Genomic DNA, 20,534 nt, shown 5'->3' with positions numbered 1-20,534 from the left:
TGAACTTTCTATCTCATTGACAGTGGAAAATAATGTTTTCTACTGCTAACATTGAAACAGTACAAAACATTACTTTTTATTTTGCTATAAAATAGAATATAAATGATCATAAATTAAAATCTTAAATAATTTACAATAGCAATTGCATTATTCTGCATTATATGAAAACTACAGTTTTGAAAATTGTGATTGACAAGAAATGATGCTATATTATTGATAAATTAGAGAAATGAAATGAAATCATAAAACTGTATGTTATAGAAATTAAACTTTGGCTGGTAAATAACAATTCATCTTTAGCATTCTTGTTTTTGTCGTTAATTTCATCTTATTCTCAGTGCTTTTTATATATACAGGGTCTTCCAAAAAAAAGAATGCTAACATTTTAAATTATTGTAATTATGTTAATTATTATTTGAGAATGTTGTAATGTACATTAAAACATTGGAAGGTTTCACATTTGCCCATTACAATTTCTCAATTTGTGCACCTTGTGTCACACTGCACACATCCAACCAATACTCATATTTTTTCTACACTCACTATAGCATAACCATTGTCACTCATCTTATAGCAGCCACAATTCTACAGCTCCTACAGATTACTTGTGTGATGAATGATTCTGACTCTACAAACTTCAGAACACAGCACGCCTATTATATTGTGGAATTGCTATTTTCGTTTATGATATTTCCTAGAGTTATTAGAAAAGATGTTTAAATATAGATGGAGGATGAAACTTAAACAGTTACTCTATTCATTGATGTACTGTACATCACATACTTTTCAGATAATAATTAACATAATAACAATAAGTTATAATGGTAACATTTTTTTTGGATGACACTGTTTATATATAATCAGTTTAATATTAAGTATGTATATGGTCTTCATATGTTGATTATACATCAGCAGAAATTGTTTACTTTAAAAAAAAAAAGAAAATCTTCTATTCATTTTATATTAAAAAAACGAGATATTATTTATATTAATATAAAATCAAAGCAAAACAATTGCTAGAGTTTTGATAAGTTAATGAGAATATCTGTGTTACTACTCATCACAGGTATAAAATATGTGAAAGTGCATGAATAAGATTCAGGAGAAATTAAAACAGTCCTGCAGAAATTTGCAGTAGAAAATTAATATTACAGCAATAGCCACAAAAGTGTTACAATAAAATAGAGTAGCATCTCAGCTAAATCCATAGACATTAATTAGGAAAGTTTGTCAAAACGTAGGAAAACAGTATGCTTTTATAAATTAAATTGGAACTCTGTTTCTGATCAGTTTAGTCACTAGTTACATCACTTCCTACTTATACAGTTATGCAATTGCAGTAAGGAAGAGTCATTATACCCATACTGAAGCATGGTTTTGATTTTTACAAAGAACCAAAATGAAAATAAAGCTCTAAAAAGAACAGAAAAAGAAAATCCACTTCTATTTTGGAAGTCTTTTCATTACCATTTAATTAATGAGTGGAATTTTGTCTGAATTAAAATGAAATATTCACTCATTCTCTACAAGAAAAATGTTCAAATTAATAAACTGCATTTAAAAACTTATTCCAAATTATCTTGATTTATAAATTTATGGTTTCAGGTAAAAATTCAAGGACAAAATGTTGAAATGTTGAGAGCTGCTTGTGAGCAGTTTCTTGGAAAAAATGAAGACGAAATTATGAATGTGGCAAAAGAGACACTCGAAGGGCATCAACGAGCTATCATGGGACAAATGTCAGTTGAGGTGAGAAAAATAAATTTAAAATAAAATTGAAATATTTGCATGAATGTAAATAATAATTTTTGAAAATTAAATCAGGAAATATATAAAGACCGCAAAAAGTTTTCTAAACAAGTATTTGAAGTTGCCTCTTCTGATTTAGTTAATATGGGAATTACAGTAGTTTCATATACAATTAAAGATATAAGTGATGATCAAGTAAGTATTGACATTTTAAAAATATTTTATAAATTATAGAAATTACTAATTATGAGTTAAGAAAACAAAATATTTGTACCAGTACTGTCTTATTCATCGGCTCTTATTTTTTATTTGATGAATATACTAAGATTCTTGATCTGTGAGTAGAAAGATGATATAGCAAAGCTCATTGTTCCCCTCTCTCCTTAAATTGTACAGTAAATGTAATTAATGGATGGTCAGTATTGTTACATTATCACTTTGTATCCTAGTATGAGAAGAGAGATTCAATTCTAATGTTCTTTTATTTTATAACTTTAAAAAAATTTGAAAATTGATTAATATTCGTAAAGTCAGAAAATAAATACAATCTTATCAAATAATTTGTAATTTATGCTATAAATTTGAATCTATTTCAGTCTTGTTAAATTGTAATTTTAGAATTAATAATAATTATTGTTTTAAAAGGGTTATTTAAAAGCACTCGGAATGGCTCGGACAGCAGAAGTAAAGAGAGATGCTCGAATCGGAGAAGCCGAAGCCCGTCGTGATGCCCAAATTAAGGTATGTTCAAAATGTATAAAATTTAAAAGCTACGTTAAGACATATTAATCTTTAAAGAAAATAATAATTTAATAACTTTTTTTTCTATGCAGGAAGCACTTGCAGAAGAAGAAAGAATGGCTGCTCGTTATCTAAATGATACAGAAATTGCAAAAGCTCAAAGAGATTTTGAATTAAAAAAGGCAGCTTATGATATGGAAGTGAATACTAAGGTAAGATTGTGTTAATCATTATTTATTTTTTTATAAAAACTTAGTTTTTCTTAATAGATGAAACATTATTTTTGGATTGAGGTTTTTAAATGAAAAATTAGAAAGGCAAAACAAAATGTGAAACGATGTTATTTGTATGTTTATATTATACGGTAATACCCCGAACTTACGTGATAGGTGGGACCAAGCGATAACCGTGTAAGTTGAATTCGCGTAAGTCAGGGTGTAATTTCGCAATTTGTGTAAAATCTGAGTCGGATGTATGTAAGCTAATAAATGTTCTCGTTAATCTTATCTCATCTTTTGATTCGTTCACAGTTACAAGAAATCACCACATAGAATCTCTGAAGTCTCCGTAGATATAACAAACACAGAAATAAATAACACAAAATAAATTGTAGCTATGCGTCGATTCCGCACAACACGTCCGTACATATAAGCTGAACAATAGTGTGGGGGAGTGAGTAATCAAGGGTTGCATTGCGCTCAAACAAAAGACGAATTGACGAGATTTGAAAATTGTGTAACTCCGGGTTTGCGTAAGTCAGGGTAGCGTAAGTCGAGGTATTACTGTATTAGATTCTTGTATATGTATATATGCATGATACATACATATGAATCATGCATACATTTAGAAATCTATGAGCATACAAAAATGATTACAAGATTTTTATTGGATTTTAATGCTAAATTTAAATTACTAAGCAATATTTAATCTTTATTTAACAGTGAACTGCAGTGCAATAGTTTATTTACTTGATGCTAATACATTTTAAGAGTAACAATACAGTTAAAACAAGTTGTACAGATATTTTAAGTTTTAAAATTCATACTGCAATTATTTTCAGATGAATTTTTGTATTTACTTGAAAACTTTATTAATACATGCTAATACATTAATCTAAATTAAAGATGTAAATTGTATTTAATAGTAATTGTATTATTTTATGTTTTTTGTTGTTAAATCTTATTTTTATAAATTATTTGAGAACCATTTTATTGTCTTTTTATTATTTTATTTCTTATGTTTAAATGATGATATTGTCAATAAACAGTTAAAAAGTATTATGCATGGTAGAGTAAAAAATAAACCAAACATTTAATAGTATTAGTATCAGGTAACAAAATAATTTGTTTGGCTTTCTAAGATAACATTAAAACATCATGAAAATAAAACAAGGATATTTTATTCTAAAAAAATATGCATCATCACAATTAATTACTTTCTTCAATGAGAAATAAGTTTATAAACTACCTTATTATGAAATTCTTTAGAAGCTAAATCCTCATTTAACTATGTTTCTATTCCTCTTGATTTCAAAATTGGTGGTTAAGTATTTGATTGTCAAGTAATAAGAAAACATGAAAATCAGATGGTGAGAGGTCTGGTGAATATTGTGGGTGGAGTAGACTTTCTCAAGAAGAGCTATGGAGCTTTTTCTGAATCATTCTTGAAGTGTGAAATTTTCCATAATTTTGAGGAAACACACCTTTGCAATTAATCAGTTCCTGGTGTTTTTGGAAAAGCTTCTCATGCACACATTGCAGCTGATCAGAGTAAACTTCCCCTGTGATTGTTTGGTTTGAGGATAAGCGCTTGTAATAAAGAATACCTGTTATATATTCCATCAAACACACAACAAAATTTTCTGTTGATGAATTGCAGGTTTTGATATAGAAGACATAAGATTGCCAATGATAAAATTACTCAGTGTTGCAGTACATAATCCATTTTTCATTACATGCCAATAGTCTGTCCAAAAACACAGCTTGCTCTTAAGATGAGAAAGAAGAGATAAACAAATTGAAAATCACTAGAATTTGTTTTCTGCTATGACTTTGTAGAACCTATTTGCCTAATTTGTACATTTTTTCCAGTCAATGCAAGTGCAGACAAATGGTTTCATTATTCATACCAAGTCTTTTTGCAGCTGTCCACATGATTGACTTAACTTTAGCTCAGTAGCATTCTTTAATTCATTGTTATCAATGGCTTTTTGCCATCTTTCACAGGGTGCGTCTTCAAGAGACATCTGATGCAAATTTTTTATAGCATTTTTTGATCAGACATTGTGGTACATATCTTTCTGGAAACTTTTGTAACATTTGTTCAAAGTATAAATTCATAAAGCAAGCATGCTCAAATAACTGTATTTGAAGCTGACATTTTGACATCTGTTTTCACATTTATTATAATAATTACACAGTTAAAATTTTTTGAACAAATTTGTATGAAAGTCTAAATTAAAAACAGAAATAAAAATAGCCAGCCATCTACAAGGAATACTGCATAATTAATGTTCAAACTGATAACTATATAAAACTGCGCAAACTTTTTTTATTACCCAATAATATGCCTTAGACAGAAGATACCTGTAAAAGACTTTTCACAGTTATGTAAAAGGTACAGTTCTGCACTTATTAAAACAGTTTTGAAGTCCATTTGGCATTATCCTGAGTCAATTTTCATAGCACTTACCTCTTGTACTGAAGCACTGTTATGATGATGATTTCAGCTGTTTGCTTGTAAGAGGTGAGGCAGTTTTCATCTTACTGTGTCACAGAAACAACCATGATTATTAATAAGTTTACCATGGAAAATAAACTTGTAATATACTAGATCTTTAATATCAAAAAGGTGTTGCAATAATTATGCTCAAAGAGAAAATACAAAAATTGACTGTATGGGTGTTTTAATAAGCATATGAATGTTGGCAGATGTGTGTAATTGTCAGAGCTGTGGAGTTGGAGTCGTGGAGTTTTGGTGTTTTAGCCAGAGTCGGAGTTGTCAAAAAATCCGCCAACTCCAACTCCTATTTACTTACTTCGGCCCCTGGTTGGAGTCAGATGGTAAGGAAGAGTCGGAGTCGGTAGATTTTTACGCGACTCCACAGCCCTGGTAATTGTAGAAGGTACTTATTTTGAAGACGGTCTTTATAACATTGTACTATTAATGTAGTAAAAGTTACATTAAAAGGTCTGTTTATTTTTGACTTTACTATGTATTAACTATATTTAAAAATACAAATTACTGTTCTATATCTTATAGTTTCATATACTACTAATTATCTGTCATAAAGTTGATGCAGTTTGATCTTTTTATATGTTAAGATTGAAATATTTATATAACTGATCATATTAATTTTTATAAAATTTAAATAAGTTAAATTTATTTTGGTTTTTAAATAAGTTAAATTTATTTTGGTGTAGCATATTGTATATTAAATTGGAAATAAAAACTTTTTTAAGAAAATAATTGAAATTATTATCTTTTGTTCAAAGTTAATTATAAAATTTTATTTAAAATGTGTTTAAATAAATTATTTCAGAAAGCCGAAAGTGATCTTGCTTATAATTTGCAAGCTGCTAAAACACGTCAGCGCATAAAAGAAGAACAAATGCAAGTAAAAGTTGTTGAAAGAACTCAAGAAATACAGATTCAAGAACAAGAAATTATGCGTAAAGAGAAAGAATTGGAGGCAACTATTCGCCGTCCTGCCGAAGCAGAAAAGTATCGTTTAGAGAAATTAGCCGAAGCTAATAGGTAAGAAGAAACAGAATAAAGTTGCATTTCAAAAACATTGAAATGATTTATTGACTATAGTTAATTTAAAACATTAAGAGTTGAGAATTTAATTAGATAATTTCTTATATTTTATATAAATTTTAATATTGAATATTTAGATTATCTCTGTCTCGAAAAACTGCTGAATGTTATATTTTTATAATTCGTTTTATACAGAAATAGAGTTATTATGGAGGCCGAAGCAGAATCTGAAGCTGTTAAAGTATGTAAAGGAATAATAAAAAAAAGTCTTTAGTGTAGTTTTGTAAAATATATTTTTATCTAATATTTGTTGTGCTAAAGTAAATTTAAATAAAAGTTTATGATGTTTTAGCTGAAAGGAGAAGCAGAAGCTTATGCAATAGAAGCTAAAGCCAAAGCAGAAGCCGAGCAAATGGCCAAGAAAGCCGATGCCTTCCGCGAATACAAAGATGCAGCCATGATTGATATGGTATTAGATACATTGCCAAAGGTAATCTATCAATTTAAAAATAAATTAGATAATTGCATTTTATACTATAATAAATCTTTCAAAATAGATATTATAGTTATTCTAATAAACAGTGCAGATGCAAGATGAAAAAGTAATATACAGTGCACTGTTTATTAGAACAAATAGAAGAAATAATTTTAATTTTTTTCAATATTTATGATTTAAATTATCATATTTTAATTTAGTTTATGCACTAAAAATTCATGATAGAGCCGATTATACAATTTAATTATTCATTTTTGAACAATTCGTACATCTATATTTAGTTATATTGAGTCAAAGTTTTAATTATTATTAATTATAATTTTATATTTGAATTTTTCGTGATATTTCCAAACTAAAAAATTAGTTTTTTTTTCTTTTATTCTTGATATAAAGTTACTTGAAACAAATGTGTTATAGTTATAATTCATATAGATGTAATTAACAGTAGAAAGTAATAACATTTTGAAATTAAAATTAAAGGTTGCTGCAGAGATAGCTGCTCCATTGACTCAGTGCAAGAAAGTAGTTATGGTCTCATCCGGTAAAGGTGATATTGGAGCAAGTAAATTAACTGGTGAAGTAATGGATATTATGACAAAAGTTCCACACATGGTCAGTCAGATGACAGGTGTTAACATTGTCAACGTAAGTTTATGAAAATCTCTTTATTATAGCTTTAATAATTGCATGAATAATGAACATTTTTCACAAAACAAATACACGAAACAGTTATTGAACTGAATCAAAAACTTAATACAGATTTTAAAACTTCCAGCTTTTAGATTAAATAAAAATGAATAGTAAAAATTGCAGAAAATGTATTCTCTTTTGCTTTTAAATAATTAAGTTAGATAAATTGTTTCTAACTAGAATTTGTTGTTTTATCTTTAATATTTCATTATTAAATATAAGTAGAATATAGAGTTTAAATATTTATTCACATACTGTAAGCTCTACTTATTGTAATTGCAGTTAATTAATGTTACCAAAATTAGCAGGTTCCAAAACATTTTAATATGTTATGCAAACTTCACTTATTTTACTCAGAACTTTGTTATTCTTATAATTATTTTCAGTTAAATAAGTCTTTTTGTGTGTTCTTTTCATAAAATTATCGTAAGTTACTGATATTGATCTTAACAATTGCTTTAAATTAACCATTTTATGCATTATTTGCTCACAATACAATAGTTTAAATAGCTGGCATTATATTAATTGTTGTTGAAGTTGGTAGAAGATAAATAATTTTGGATGTATTTATTAATTATTAATTGTTAAGACAATTTAAAAGATTTGATTAATTTATACACTTTTAATGTTAATCAATGAAACCAGAATTTTCTCTCATCGTATTCTTATTTACCTTACATAATGCAGTTTAGACAAGTCTTAAAGTGATTACAATAAGTAGAGTTTACTGTATAATAGAAAATGGCGAGAGATAACAGTTTTGTAAAAAAATAATAAATTGAGAGACAAATAACAATTATTTTTACTAATGTCAATGTGTTTTGTTAAAGACAGAATTGAAAAACGAACAAAATGGAATTAATTTTTTGAATTTACAAAGCATAAATTTTTAAAATATGAATATTTCCTAATTTAGTTTATGCTAAAATTTCAGTATATTTCTAATTGAAGTCTAAATCTGTTAGTGAAATTTTTATAAAATGTATTTCTGTATTATTTTAAATATAAAGTTGTTCAGATACTAACAATGTACTGTATTTAAAATCCAATTTAGTGTTCTTCTTCAAAATAATTTTTTGTAGAAAAATTCAATATTTTCTCTGCAGTTTCTTTCAATCTTTCTATAGTTTTAAAACTAGGTACGGATTAGAGCTGTCGTCTTAAGAAAAATGCTCTTGTTTCAATATTTGGATAATGAAATGATTCTTAATTTATTTAGAAAAGCAACACCCCATTACTTCTATTATCTTACTAATTCAGACTATATTTTTGCATCAATCTCTTCTTTTTAAAATAATGAATTTGTCAATTCTAATCTGTCTTTAAAAATTATTTATTACCTTACTCTTAAACAGATGCATTGAGATGTGATTGAGGAACAGTTAGAAAAGGAATCATAAGCAAAAATTAGCTTCTTTTTTAAGCTCAAATTAGTAAATTTAGGCAATTAAAAGTATGATGATATTACTACTTCTTGGATTGTACAATATGCATTCGAGCAAGAACCTTGTTAATTTGGACTAGGCTTTCTCCAATTAGTCCAAATTAGCGAGGTTCTACTGTATGTAAACACTTATTTGAAATTTAGACTTAATTGTAATTATACTTCATTTGATAATTGTAATATTATGATATTATCAATTCCTGTATAATTTTCAATTTAATTATATATGTTGCTTAATTCTAATTATATTACAAATTAATTACTGGATAATCTAGAATACGTTATTAATACACAACCAGAAAACTAAAATTCAGTACATAAAAAGAACTTTAATGCAGAAATGAAAAAAACAAACGTTTTCTACCATTTTTCAAATCAAATCCTGTTTTATGTTAGCTATATAGATGATGTCCTCATCATGCAGCACAACAAGCCCAACCTACAAGATTTCCTCACCAAGTTCAACACAAACCCATGTGGCCTCCTCCTCCATCCAAAGCAACAAAAAGGCTATGAAGTGCACATCCTCAATCTATATTTATCACTTCTTAAGGGTCGTATCTCAACAAGAGTGTACGGGAAGCCATCGTAAAATCCACTCTTCATCGTAGTCCCCTCCCATAATCTATATAACTATTTGTAAAACTAAAAATCTTAAAAATCCAAGTGTATTCCACATGGATTTTTAAGATTTTTAGTTTTTCAAATGACAAGTGTATTACAACATTCATTAATATAAAACATGGAATTCAGAAATAAACTTTTTAAAATTGATTATTAATTAGTTGATGAATTAATTTAAGACATTTTTTTAGTGTTTAAGCTAGATTATATTTTAAAAAAATTTATATTAAATTTTAAATTTATCAAATAAAATATTAACAAAACATTTAAAATATTTTTACAGTCGCTGAAAATAGCGCAAGCCACCATGTAAAATCTGACGAGGATTTATTTGAATTAATCTTTTGCAAGTTTTTTCTACGTTGTATTGTTAATAAAAGTAAAGGTCAAAGTATTTGCTGCCAATTTGCAATTTGCTATATGTCTAGTCTTCAAATGAATGATCAATATTTATATATAAAACATATATATTATATTTACAGTATATATATATAATATATATTTCATATTTCTTATTTATCATTTAAAAACTGTGCCTTGCTTTCTTCACATATTTCTCAACATTACATTTGTGAATTTTCATGTACTTTGTGCATTAATTTCTCGGAATTCATTCGACTTTTATATTAATACGATGATGAAACTTAGCATTTGGTAGTTATTTTATATTGAAACTTTGTGTATTTTATGTAAAGAGCTTTGATGATTTTCTTTTTTTATTTCGTTAACTATCAATATTATAGTCATTATTCTGAAAGATTGAATTTCATTCATTGTAATCATTTTTTATTCTTGATGCACGTTTGGAAAGTTGATGATTTTAGAAAGAATCTTGACAGTATTTAATATTGGAGGTTCTTAAGAAGAGAAGACAGTATATTTTATGATTCATCTCCTTTTGAAAAGTACAAACTTTAAACATGTGACCAAAATTTAAATATTTTAGACCAAATAAGCATACATTATATATATATTACTTCATTCAGAAAATATTGAGCCAGTAAAATAGCATCAAATATATATATATAAATCATTTATAATGTAAAAAATTTAATATTTTTTGTTTGTTATTATTATCAGTTAACAAATATTTGTTTCACCTCCCAAACATTTAATGTGAATCTATTCAAATAAAAAATATTTAAAAAGTGTATTTTTTTTTAATTTAATTTACTCAGGGTTTCAAAGTATCTTTTTAATTTTAATTTATATTCTGTAGATAATATAAATATTCAGTTTTTATAAGAAACATGTTTTTTGTATTTTTTTAATATAGCAGTTGCAATGTATAATACATATATATAGATTTACCAAGTCCAAAACTGTCTGTAGTAATTTAAATATATATGTACTTTAATACTGTAAAGTAGCTTCAAATAGTCATTTATGCACTATAGATCGATAATTATGCAGTAATATTTATTAAAGGCACTAGATAGAGGATCCAAAATCCATTTCTTCCTCTCGACACGATGGAACTAACCTCTCTTCTTCCTCGTAATTTTTAATTTAATTAGACGAACTCTGCGAGATTAAGTGTGAACGCGATAGGAATAAAACTGTTTGCCTGTAGAATCTGTTTTGAAAATTTAGTCTTATATAAAATCAGAGTTTTAATTTCCTATCTAAATTGGAACGCATCGTTGATGTTATGCAAGCTGTATGCGACTAACAAGTGTTACTGTGCAAAGACTATATTGCCTTAAAAAAAAAAAAAAGAATTATAGCATATATTATAGCGTTTATAAGATACTATAATGAAAGCAATTGATTCCATTTTCCTCTTGTGGAGTTTATTTTGTATTCAAAATTTAAAATCTAATGATTTTTTAATAAACATTTTTAATATTGTCATAGTATTGTGGAATTTGTATTATTGTACAATTGAAATTAATTATAAATTGTGAATTTATATTGCAGTTTTCAATCTGACATTTCATAAAGTAACAATGATTAATATATTAAACATTTTTAATTGTTTGTTTTTCTTTCATTTCTAAAAAATTAAATGAAGATTTATGTAATTAAAAAACAAAAATACAATTTTTGTATTTTTTTTTAAATATCAATTTTGAAATATTTATTGAAATTTAATGAATATCCTATCAAAAGACAATATTAAACCTTAATAAAGTACTGTAGCAGAGATAACTAATCTTGAATTTCCAATAAGCAATTGATAAATAATCCCAAGTTTCTTGTTTTTTGTATTTAATCTTTTAATTACAAATAGCTTCAACCCAATGATCTTCAATACGTGTCATATATCCGATACATTTTGAATTTCTAAGCTGTTTCCATCCCATGGGCATTAAGAGAGACTTTTTTCCATATGCATCATGGGTTTGGCAAAGCCCACAACAATGGTGACCAGATGGCGAGGGACATATCCGGGACTTACCACCCGTGCACAATTTCAGAGGTGGCCCGCCCAGATTCGATCCTGGGTTCCCCGGAGTGGCAGGGTGACACCTTAACCACCTCGCCCATCTGGCAATCAAATTTTGAGTTACCATAACCATGACGTACGTTACAGTTATCGGAAACTCGAGATTAGTTTTCCCGTTGCCTTGTTAAAATAATTTACGAAATCACCGGCATTCGTAACCTTTCTAATTTTTATTATTATGCTATTTTCTTATTATTATGTATGACTTAGAACTTTAAAAAAAGTATCAAATAAGTATTATTAAAAGTATTAATTATTAAAGGTTTTATAAAGTTCAAAATTTTAATCTTTTATTTAAAGAATGTAGTTTAAAATTTATTATGTGAATAAATAATTATGATTTTAATTCCGACTTGGTGTTATTGAAATGATCTACATCACAATATCAAAACGTCAGATTTATATTAATATATACTGTATACAAACAATTGGAATGAAATGTTTTTAATAGAAATCAATAAATATTTGTATTAGTATTATTTTAATTGAATTTTAATAGTTACTATAATAAGATTGACGAATTTAAAAAGTTTTAAACTTGAATCATTATCTTCCTCCATCAGTAAGCATTTTGAAAAATAATTTGAAATGAGTAATTTACAGTACTATATAACCATGTGGATGAACTGCAGCTCGCAAGGCACAGATGGCTCTTCGAGACTCCGAGGCTTCCATATACTATAGTATTTTAACTATATAGCATACATAACTGTTCTAATAGAAGGTGCAGCTCTTGCATATTTCTAACAGGCATTATATGGCTCCTATCATAACAAGGTTTGGCCACCCCTGGTATATAAAGTGAGATGATATTGATATAGATATATTTAAATATAGAAAAATTAATATGAAAATAAGCAGTCTGAAATATGAATATCTGACACAAGTGATGTTACAGTCTATTGATGCAGTTGCGGCAGTTGTTTTATATGTAAAACTGAGTATGAATTAAAGTAAAATATCTTAGAAAGTAACTATTTACATTTAATAAATTCTATTGAATTTGTGTATTGGGAAGATTATTCCAAAAAGAAAATGTCAAATTCTTTAATTCTTTTCAGGAATTTCTGTTCACTCTGCACTGAGCATTGAGTACAAAAGCCCTCATTAATTTTGAAATACTGTATAAAAACTATATTTTGTTTTAAATAATCAGTTTGAGTCTTTCGAAACGGTCAGCATCAGCCTACAACTCTAAGGACCCGAATTGAATTTGGGCAAGGCATCCCTGGGAACTTTTTGGGGGAAATCCGACCCGGATAAGTCAGACTTTGTCCTTGACCGCCCAATAGTTCCATTGCAGATTGGCCAAACGTCTAACGGGCACAGAAGAAAGGCGCTCTTAGCATCAACAAGGCAGAGAGTTAAAAATGTGGAGGTTTTAATAGCATAATTTCTAATTGAATTGCATTAATCATCCATAATTTATTACAGTATATTAGAATTATTTATAATAATAGAAAGATTTATGAAAATGAATATATTACTTGCATAAATTGATTTTTGTTTATGGAGGTTCAGAACATTTGATTATTGATGTATTTGTATAAATGCAAATGGTTTAAAATTTAAAAAATAATCTATTGTAGATAAATTTCTTATAAAAAGTTAGTAATCTAATTTAAAAAAATATATAACAGCAGTAGACAGTATAAAAATGAATGGAAGATATATTTATTACTGAAATCATAATGAACTGTATTTATGCACTCAAATAATTCATAGTTTCTTGAATATGCTCATGAATAATAGATAATATTTGGGATTTATTCTGTTCTTGATTACAACTGTCAGAAGTAAATTATTCTATAGAAAGTAATTCTCTGAAGTGACTTTTATGCAATTAACCTTGATAGAATATTCAAAAATTTAAGTGATGTTGCAATAATTATAATACATATAATATTTACAATGAATTCTTCAATATAATGGAATTTAACAGATTGGCAAACCACTAATTCTTATTTTATATTTACTTATGGTAGCATTAACTTTCTGCAAAGAATGACATTGCATAGGATTTCCTGAAAAAACAAAATAGATAATTAATTCCTCAACAATTTCTCAATTATATTAATCTTTTAAAGAATTTTTTTTTATCTAGAAATACTTTTCTAAACTACTTTAAAAATCCATTGTTTCAATATACAGTATTTAAGCTGTACTTAATTTAATTACATGTAAATAAAACACCAAATTTGCATGCTACTGAATTATTTAACTACACTAAAACATTATTTTTAAGTTTATCTTATTGAATTTCTAATTTTGCATACCTGATATAAATAACCTTCTTACAGTAACATGATTTTTACATGGGATAATAGGATCTATATCATTATCATCGCCATCATCATCATCATCATAATAAATATCCGTTTCAATTAGCCAGTCTAAGTCAGTCAGGTAGTTTTTAGATAGGTCCAGATATCCTAATTGGTTGGGGCAACGAATACTGCTTCCCAATATATAGAGTTTATTAGCAGACAAGATTAAAGTTTCCAATTTTCTGGTATACTTGAAAGTATCTCCAACGCTTTCTAATTGGTTATGTGACAAATCCAAACTTTCCAAATTAAGCAAATTGATAAATTCTTTCCCGTATAACTTGCGTATAAAATTGAATGAAAGGTTGAGACTTCTCAAATTAAACAAACTATGAAGACCATTCTTCAATTTGCGGATGAGATTATGTTCTAGATGCAAATATTTCAATTTCTTCAAATTTTTCAAAGAGTCTCCTAGATCTTTTATATTGTTATTGGAAGCTGCTAACATTTCTAAAGATTTCATACCCGTTAACTCACCGGATAAGCTGGTTAACCAGTTACTAGAGACGAATAGCCATGCCACGTCTTTCAAGTGCAACATAGATTCGTTCAGGGTCTTCAGATGGTTGTGGGTAACGCTCAGTGTTTTTAAAACTGGAGGAAAGGTATCTTTAGGAAGGGACGATATCTTGTTCGATGCCAAACTCAAATGATGCAATGGAAGAGATTGTAGAGAAGGAACGTTTCGTATTTCGTTGCCAGCAAGACTCAAAACTCTTAAACTATTCAGATTTTTGAATGCATTGATCGGAACTTTGCTCAGTTTACCATCCATGAGGAGGAGAAGGACGAGGCATTCTTTTAGTTCTTCGAAGGTCGATTCATTAATTCTTTTCAATTCGGAAAGTTGTAAAATAAGTCTCTTAACGCAGATCCCCTTAAACATTTCGGGTTGTAATTCTTCCACTTCGTCATCCTCCACTGTTATCTCACTAATAGAGTCGTGAAATCTTATTTCTCTATTGACTGCTTCACAATGAACTTTTAAATAAATCCTTTCGTTCTGGCACCAACATGGCCCCTCGATTTCCGAACAATTTGTAATGGGTAACGACGACGTGCATCGTAACACGCTCAGCAGCAGCACCGCACAACCGACTAAAAGCATTGTTAACAATTGTATAATGTTGGTTGGCTTTATCTCCTCCCTTTTAAAGAACAGTCGCGAATTTTCATTGGTTAGTAAATTAAATAAAGGTAATTTGATAAGCTCACTTCTAATAATTCCTCTTATTAGATTTTTAATGAATATTTTTTAAACTACTTATCTTAATTAACGTTGAAAGGTTATTAAATATCATTAAAAAATAGTTTTTTTTATAACATAAAAAATTCGCTGTGAGTGAAGTAATTCCTTAAGCCAAAAAAATCCCCCTAAATTTTATAAAAATTGGGGGATAATTAGTAGAATTATATACGAATCTTTGAAGAAAAGTGAACCCACTTAACACGCATCGAACACGTGAATGATTATATTCACATGTTCAAGGAGGGTATTTATTAGGATATAAAATTTCATACTAATCATTAATTTTTTAAATTATAATTACTGTTAAAAGCTACTTAAGAAACACGTGGTTTGCACGACTCTATCACGTGTATCTCATTAATGATACTTTAAACAAAAAAAAAAAAAAAAAAGCAGAGGAAAGCTAAGAATAGGAAAAGTGATACGGTTTTTCGAAGCGTATATTTAAATAATTTACGACATTGCCTCCTTATAAACGAACCATAATAGGAAAATTACAAAATATGGAGGTTCTTTTATTCTCCTCAATGAATGCTCTTGTAGTTTAATAGATCTTTTATATTCTTTCAAGGTTAAATAATTGAATAAGTTAAAGATAATTCACAAAATATCTAGTTGTACATTGGTTGGTTTCAAGTTTAAAACACCTTAAAAAAAAATACATTGTTATTGTAATAGTCGAAAGGAAATTGTTTTAAAAAGTGTTGAGTTGAAGCAGAATAGTTTATCGACATTTGTATAATTGTCTAGTTATAAATATTTGTTTTAAAGAGGGAGATAAATCACTAATATAACGCTCTATCTGTTACTTGTTTTATACGTCGTGGATTACTTTACTGATATCTTATTTATTATATTCAAGTTAAAAGTTGATGGGTAAACTGATTTAATGTCGCTGATCATTTGGGTATTCTCGTAAATAATGGAGACGAACTTTTAAAACGATCCGCGACATTAAAACAGCAAAAAGTTAAGTACATTGTACTTTAGATTACGCGTATTACGTTGAATGTGTCTCGCAACATTGCGTAAGACGATAAGCCGTATTTAAAAATCAATGTTCATAAAGTGCTTCCCAACGCCTCATTTAACTTCCATTATATACCGAACAACGAGTTATTTATTCGTCTCATTGTCCCACTTCTCACGTCCTTCAAATTTAAATATCTACTGTATAACATTGTATAGAAGATATATCCAATATTATAAATTTAACACATACAATTCGAATTAAATATATATATATATATAATAATTTCAATAATTATATTTCGGTAGTAGTAAATCCTATTGTATAAGTCGTAATGACGATATCTAAGTCCTTCAACTTTGTTAAGGTTAAATAAGTTATGAGGAAGTAAACGTAAGAGGAAGATGAAATTTCTCTCTTTACTCTTTTTATATAAATATCATTTAAAGAGGTGGATGAATGAACAGAATCTATACGATGTTATTATTTATATAGAAAGGTTATAAAAATATTAAATAACCAAATGAAATATTATTATTCGTTACGGGAAGAGCGAACACAATGATCAAATGTCGAGGTTAAATGTTGCATTTGTGGTCGACCTCCGTACGCTTTTTATGGTAATAATGACACAATTAATATTAGATCACTCTCATTCATAGGAAATAAAAAGGGAAGGACAAAAAAATAAATATTTTAATAAGAAAGAAATACTTTCTCTTCCTAGAGGTCAGAGGGTATGAATTTCACGGCTGTCAGTGCGAATCAGTATGAACTATTCGTCAGACAAAATAAAGAGACTATCTACTTGGTCGTCTGGAAGCTAATCTATACAGACAGGCAGACACAGGAAAAGAATCAAGTTGTATTTCTAATAGAAATAAGAGGAAAAAATATTGGAAAATAATTTAATGAGATTTCTACTGCTGAATATCCTCAACTAATTTGTTAATTCTTGGTTCAATTGTTTGTACAGTCGACCCCCCCCTATAACACTGCTGATTTTTCCATTTTATATGAATTCCATGTTGTATGAGTCACTTAGATTTTACAAATACATGAACTGTTCACAGCCCGGCACACGTATTTGTAAAATCTAAGTGACTCGTACAACACGATTTTAATTAATATAAGATGGCAAAATTAACTTTTTTTGCCATTTTATATTAATTAAAAACATAAAAACTTATTTTAAATAAAATCTCGTAACAGATGGCTCCACACGCAATTTTAACTTTATTTCCCGGAAACTTACGCAACTTGTTGGATTTTTCGATGTTTTACGTATTGCGATAATGAAAATATAAGAAAGATTTGATGTATAATGAAGGGATTATTCTATAAATTAACACCGTTCTATGAATTGTCTGTACACTTCATTGACCTTTCACCCCGTTGATTCATCGAATCCGACATTCAAAGAACTTGCCGGACACGTGTGCAATCGAGACTTAATTTCTTTCCTGAATTCTAAATAAAGATTGTGTAAATATTAGTAGATAATTCCTTCTTGAATATTCTAGGAAATAACAGGAATATTGCCGTTCTTACACTGTACATCAATCATTGATTGAGAACTTTATCAATGATGATAAGGGAAAGTAGGGTAATGGAACCCACCTGTTTTTTGGCTAAACGATTCCGAATTTTCAACCCCAATAGATACATTTAGCAACTTCAGAGCCAACTTCGAATTCTGAATATGGTGCACATGCTTGATTGTGTGAGGAAAAAACAGTTTTGTACATCTTTCTTCTAATGGAACACTATCATTTGTTGGACTGTATGTACAGTACAGTACCATTGTATATAACTTAGCATTAATATATATTATTGAAACAATATCTATTCCTCCAACTATTAAAATACATACGAAGAAAATATTTCATTTATCCTGTTAAGTTCAGTGTAACATGTGTGAGACATGTGTCAGGTGTGTGGATGTCGGCAGGTGGTGATGGACAGTCCACAGCTTGGTCACACATGTCGGGTGGGTGAGGTGACGGTGTCCCCTGGAGTGTGGGGGAGATTGTCCCGCTTAGTTAGGGTGTGTAGAGTTAGAGAGAGTGTGTGTACTGACCAGGGAGCTAACCGGAGTGAGTAGCTGTGTGGCTGGTCCAGTATTGTAACTATCAAAAAATGGTGGAGTGCCAGAGAGTCACTCGCATTTTGGAGAAATTAAAGTGCTTTTATTTTTTGTGTTGTTATTGTTAAAAAGAAGCGTGTACTGTGTTCGTTTTGACTGTCTATCCGAAAACATTCTACACCACCACCATCATCACAACATTTGTATACAACATATCCCTTTGTGTGTAGTCAAGGTTAAAAACAAAATGGCGTGAAGGGTTAAGGTGTTTAGATACAACCATCGTCTTACAAACAAATTGCGAGAACTAATAAAAGCAAAACCGCCTATAAAAGCAAACCTTCGATATACACCATATTAATTTAAGGAACACCAAGGATCCTGTTGACAAGAAACAGTTACCTGGGGTTCACATCATTCCCATTACAGACAATAAGTTCTACCAACAGTGGGTATACATAGGAGCCATCCACGTAAAATTGTTTTTTAAAGAGAAATGTGAAAACTAATCTGCGGATAGAGTAGAGGTATATACTTTAATTTTTCAGACCATACCATATACAAGCCGTTAGGTCTTCAATAAAAAGCGTGTTAATCACGTTCTACAAACATGTTGTAAGTAAAGTGTTTGCACATTGAGCATAGAGCGGGCCATCTGAAAAACGGAGATTACAGTACTTTCTTTGTACAATTGGATAATTTGCCTGGCTGTTAGAAGTTCTCCTGGCTTTTAATATTCTTCGAAACCCGAGCACAGCAAATGGTTATATAATTATTGACTTTTTTTTACGTTTTTCAAGGCCGGATGGCCGAGGATTAAAAAGACAGCATAGCCCTATGGAGGAACTGAAATCGAATCTGGACGAGTCGAAAAACCTCAGCAAATATTTCACATCCTATTGACGTAGTTGTAAAATAAAGGTCCTCTTACTGCCCACAGGGTGGAAACAGTTTTTAAAAAAATCATGTTTATTAAAATTAAATATACTCTATATATATTGTATATATACTTTTTTAAAATTATATTCTGCGGATTTTGTAGCAATTAATCGAATGGCCTAAGCGTGCATAACGAACAAACAAACAAACAAACATCCTCATTTATTTCATTACTTAATAGTAGACTTATTGTACAGTACATTAAATATATTGGAATGCCCTAGAAAAGCTGTACCAGGCTCAATGATACATATTCAAAAACAGTTTTTAAATTAAAAAAAAAAACAGAACTATTAAACAGTGTTTAGATTTAATCCTTATTAAATCCTTAATTTACACAATTTTAATACAGCCTCTTAAGAATTTTGTATATATAGTTCGATTTATGCTCACCAGAGGTCGATATAGTAGAAAGTACTGTCTGAGTAAACAGTTGATCTGTCCATTAATAAACAGCGCATGTCTGCAGACTAGTGTGACGTAAACCGGTTTACTCGCTTAAAGAATCTGGTTAATGTTCAGGGTCGTAGACTGTCATGGCGGCTCTTACTGTTTTAGCCTCGAAACCGGACCGCTTTGGAGACGACGTGTCACGTGACGACGCGAGCGAACGGCTGCGCCGCGATAAACGGGGAAAATCGACGCGCAAGTTAACGTCCATATACGTAGACTCATGGCGGAAACAGTGAAGACGCACGTTCTAACCTAACCTAACCTATTCTAATAATATAATTGGTAATAATTATGATAATTTATCAGAATAGGTTAGGTTAGGTTAGAACGTGCGTCCCCACTGTTTCCTTTTCTTTTTGCGGAATCAGAGATGAGCCGCCATGAGTCTACGTATATAGACGTTAACCCGCGCGTCGGTTTTCCCCGTTTATCGCGACGCAGCAGCCGCCGCCGTTCGCTCGCGTCGTCACGTGACACGTCGTCTCCAAAGCGGTCCGGTTTCGAGGCTAAAACAGGAAGAGCCGCCATGATGGTCTACGACCCTGAACATTAACC

At 29.2% G+C, this 20,534-nt stretch overlaps 2 protein-coding genes across 3 annotated transcripts in view; one reads left to right on the top strand and one right to left on the bottom strand.

The window, feature by feature from the left end:
* The window catches only part of LOC111633578 (flotillin-1-like), a 29,977-nt gene extending 18,716 nt beyond the window's left edge, over positions 1–11,261 (top strand). Inside the window, exons 4-12 of one of the 2 annotated variants that reach the window (XM_023378182.1) lie at positions 1,606–1,749; positions 1,825–1,944; positions 2,395–2,490; positions 2,583–2,702; positions 6,032–6,246; positions 6,445–6,490; positions 6,602–6,739; positions 7,226–7,390; positions 9,787–11,261. In XM_023378182.1, the coding sequence (XP_023233950.1) occupies positions 1,606–1,749; positions 1,825–1,944; positions 2,395–2,490; positions 2,583–2,702; positions 6,032–6,246; positions 6,445–6,490; positions 6,602–6,739; positions 7,226–7,390; positions 9,787–9,816 (1,074 nt within the window). In that variant the 3' untranslated portion in view covers positions 9,817–11,261. Of the gene's footprint in view, positions 1–1,605; positions 1,750–1,824; positions 1,945–2,394; positions 2,491–2,582; positions 2,703–6,031; positions 6,247–6,444; positions 6,491–6,601; positions 6,740–7,225; positions 7,391–9,275; positions 9,512–9,786 lie in introns of those variants that run through there. The other variant, XM_023378190.1, reaches the window with a different exon arrangement.
* Positions 11,262–13,597: 2,336 nt separating this feature from the next.
* Positions 13,598–15,431, bottom strand: LOC111633590 (leucine-rich repeat transmembrane neuronal protein 3-like). The gene is made up of 2 exons (XM_023378201.1): positions 14,229–15,431; positions 13,598–13,976 (listed from the first exon to the last, which is right to left on the bottom strand). The coding sequence occupies exons 1-2, from the start codon at positions 15,388–15,390 to the stop codon at positions 13,888–13,890; spliced, it is 1,251 nt and encodes a 416-aa protein (XP_023233969.1). The 5' UTR covers positions 15,391–15,431; the 3' UTR covers positions 13,598–13,887.
* Between the last annotated feature and the right edge of the window lie 5,103 nt (positions 15,432–20,534).

Source organism: Centruroides sculpturatus, unplaced genomic scaffold (genome assembly GCF_000671375.1).
Source record: "Centruroides sculpturatus isolate CEXI.00-Female unplaced genomic scaffold, Cexi_2.0 scaffold54, whole genome shotgun sequence".
In the NCBI taxonomy this organism is placed as follows: Eukaryota; Metazoa; Arthropoda; class Arachnida; order Scorpiones; family Buthidae; genus Centruroides; species Centruroides sculpturatus.
Note: the sequence above shows the minus strand (reverse complement) of the source record. Positions and strands in the feature narration are given on the sequence as shown.

Bases quoted from the DNA above. Each gene is read 5' to 3' on its own strand.
- LOC111633590 (XM_023378201.1), bottom strand. From the start codon at position 15,390: ATGCTTTTAGTCGGTTGTGCGGTGCTGCTGCTGAGCGTGTTACGATGC. The intron at 13,977-14,228 runs GTATGCAAAATT...TTGTTTTTTCAG, and splicing joins AAGAAGGTTATTTATATCAG to GAAATCCTATGCAATGTCAT.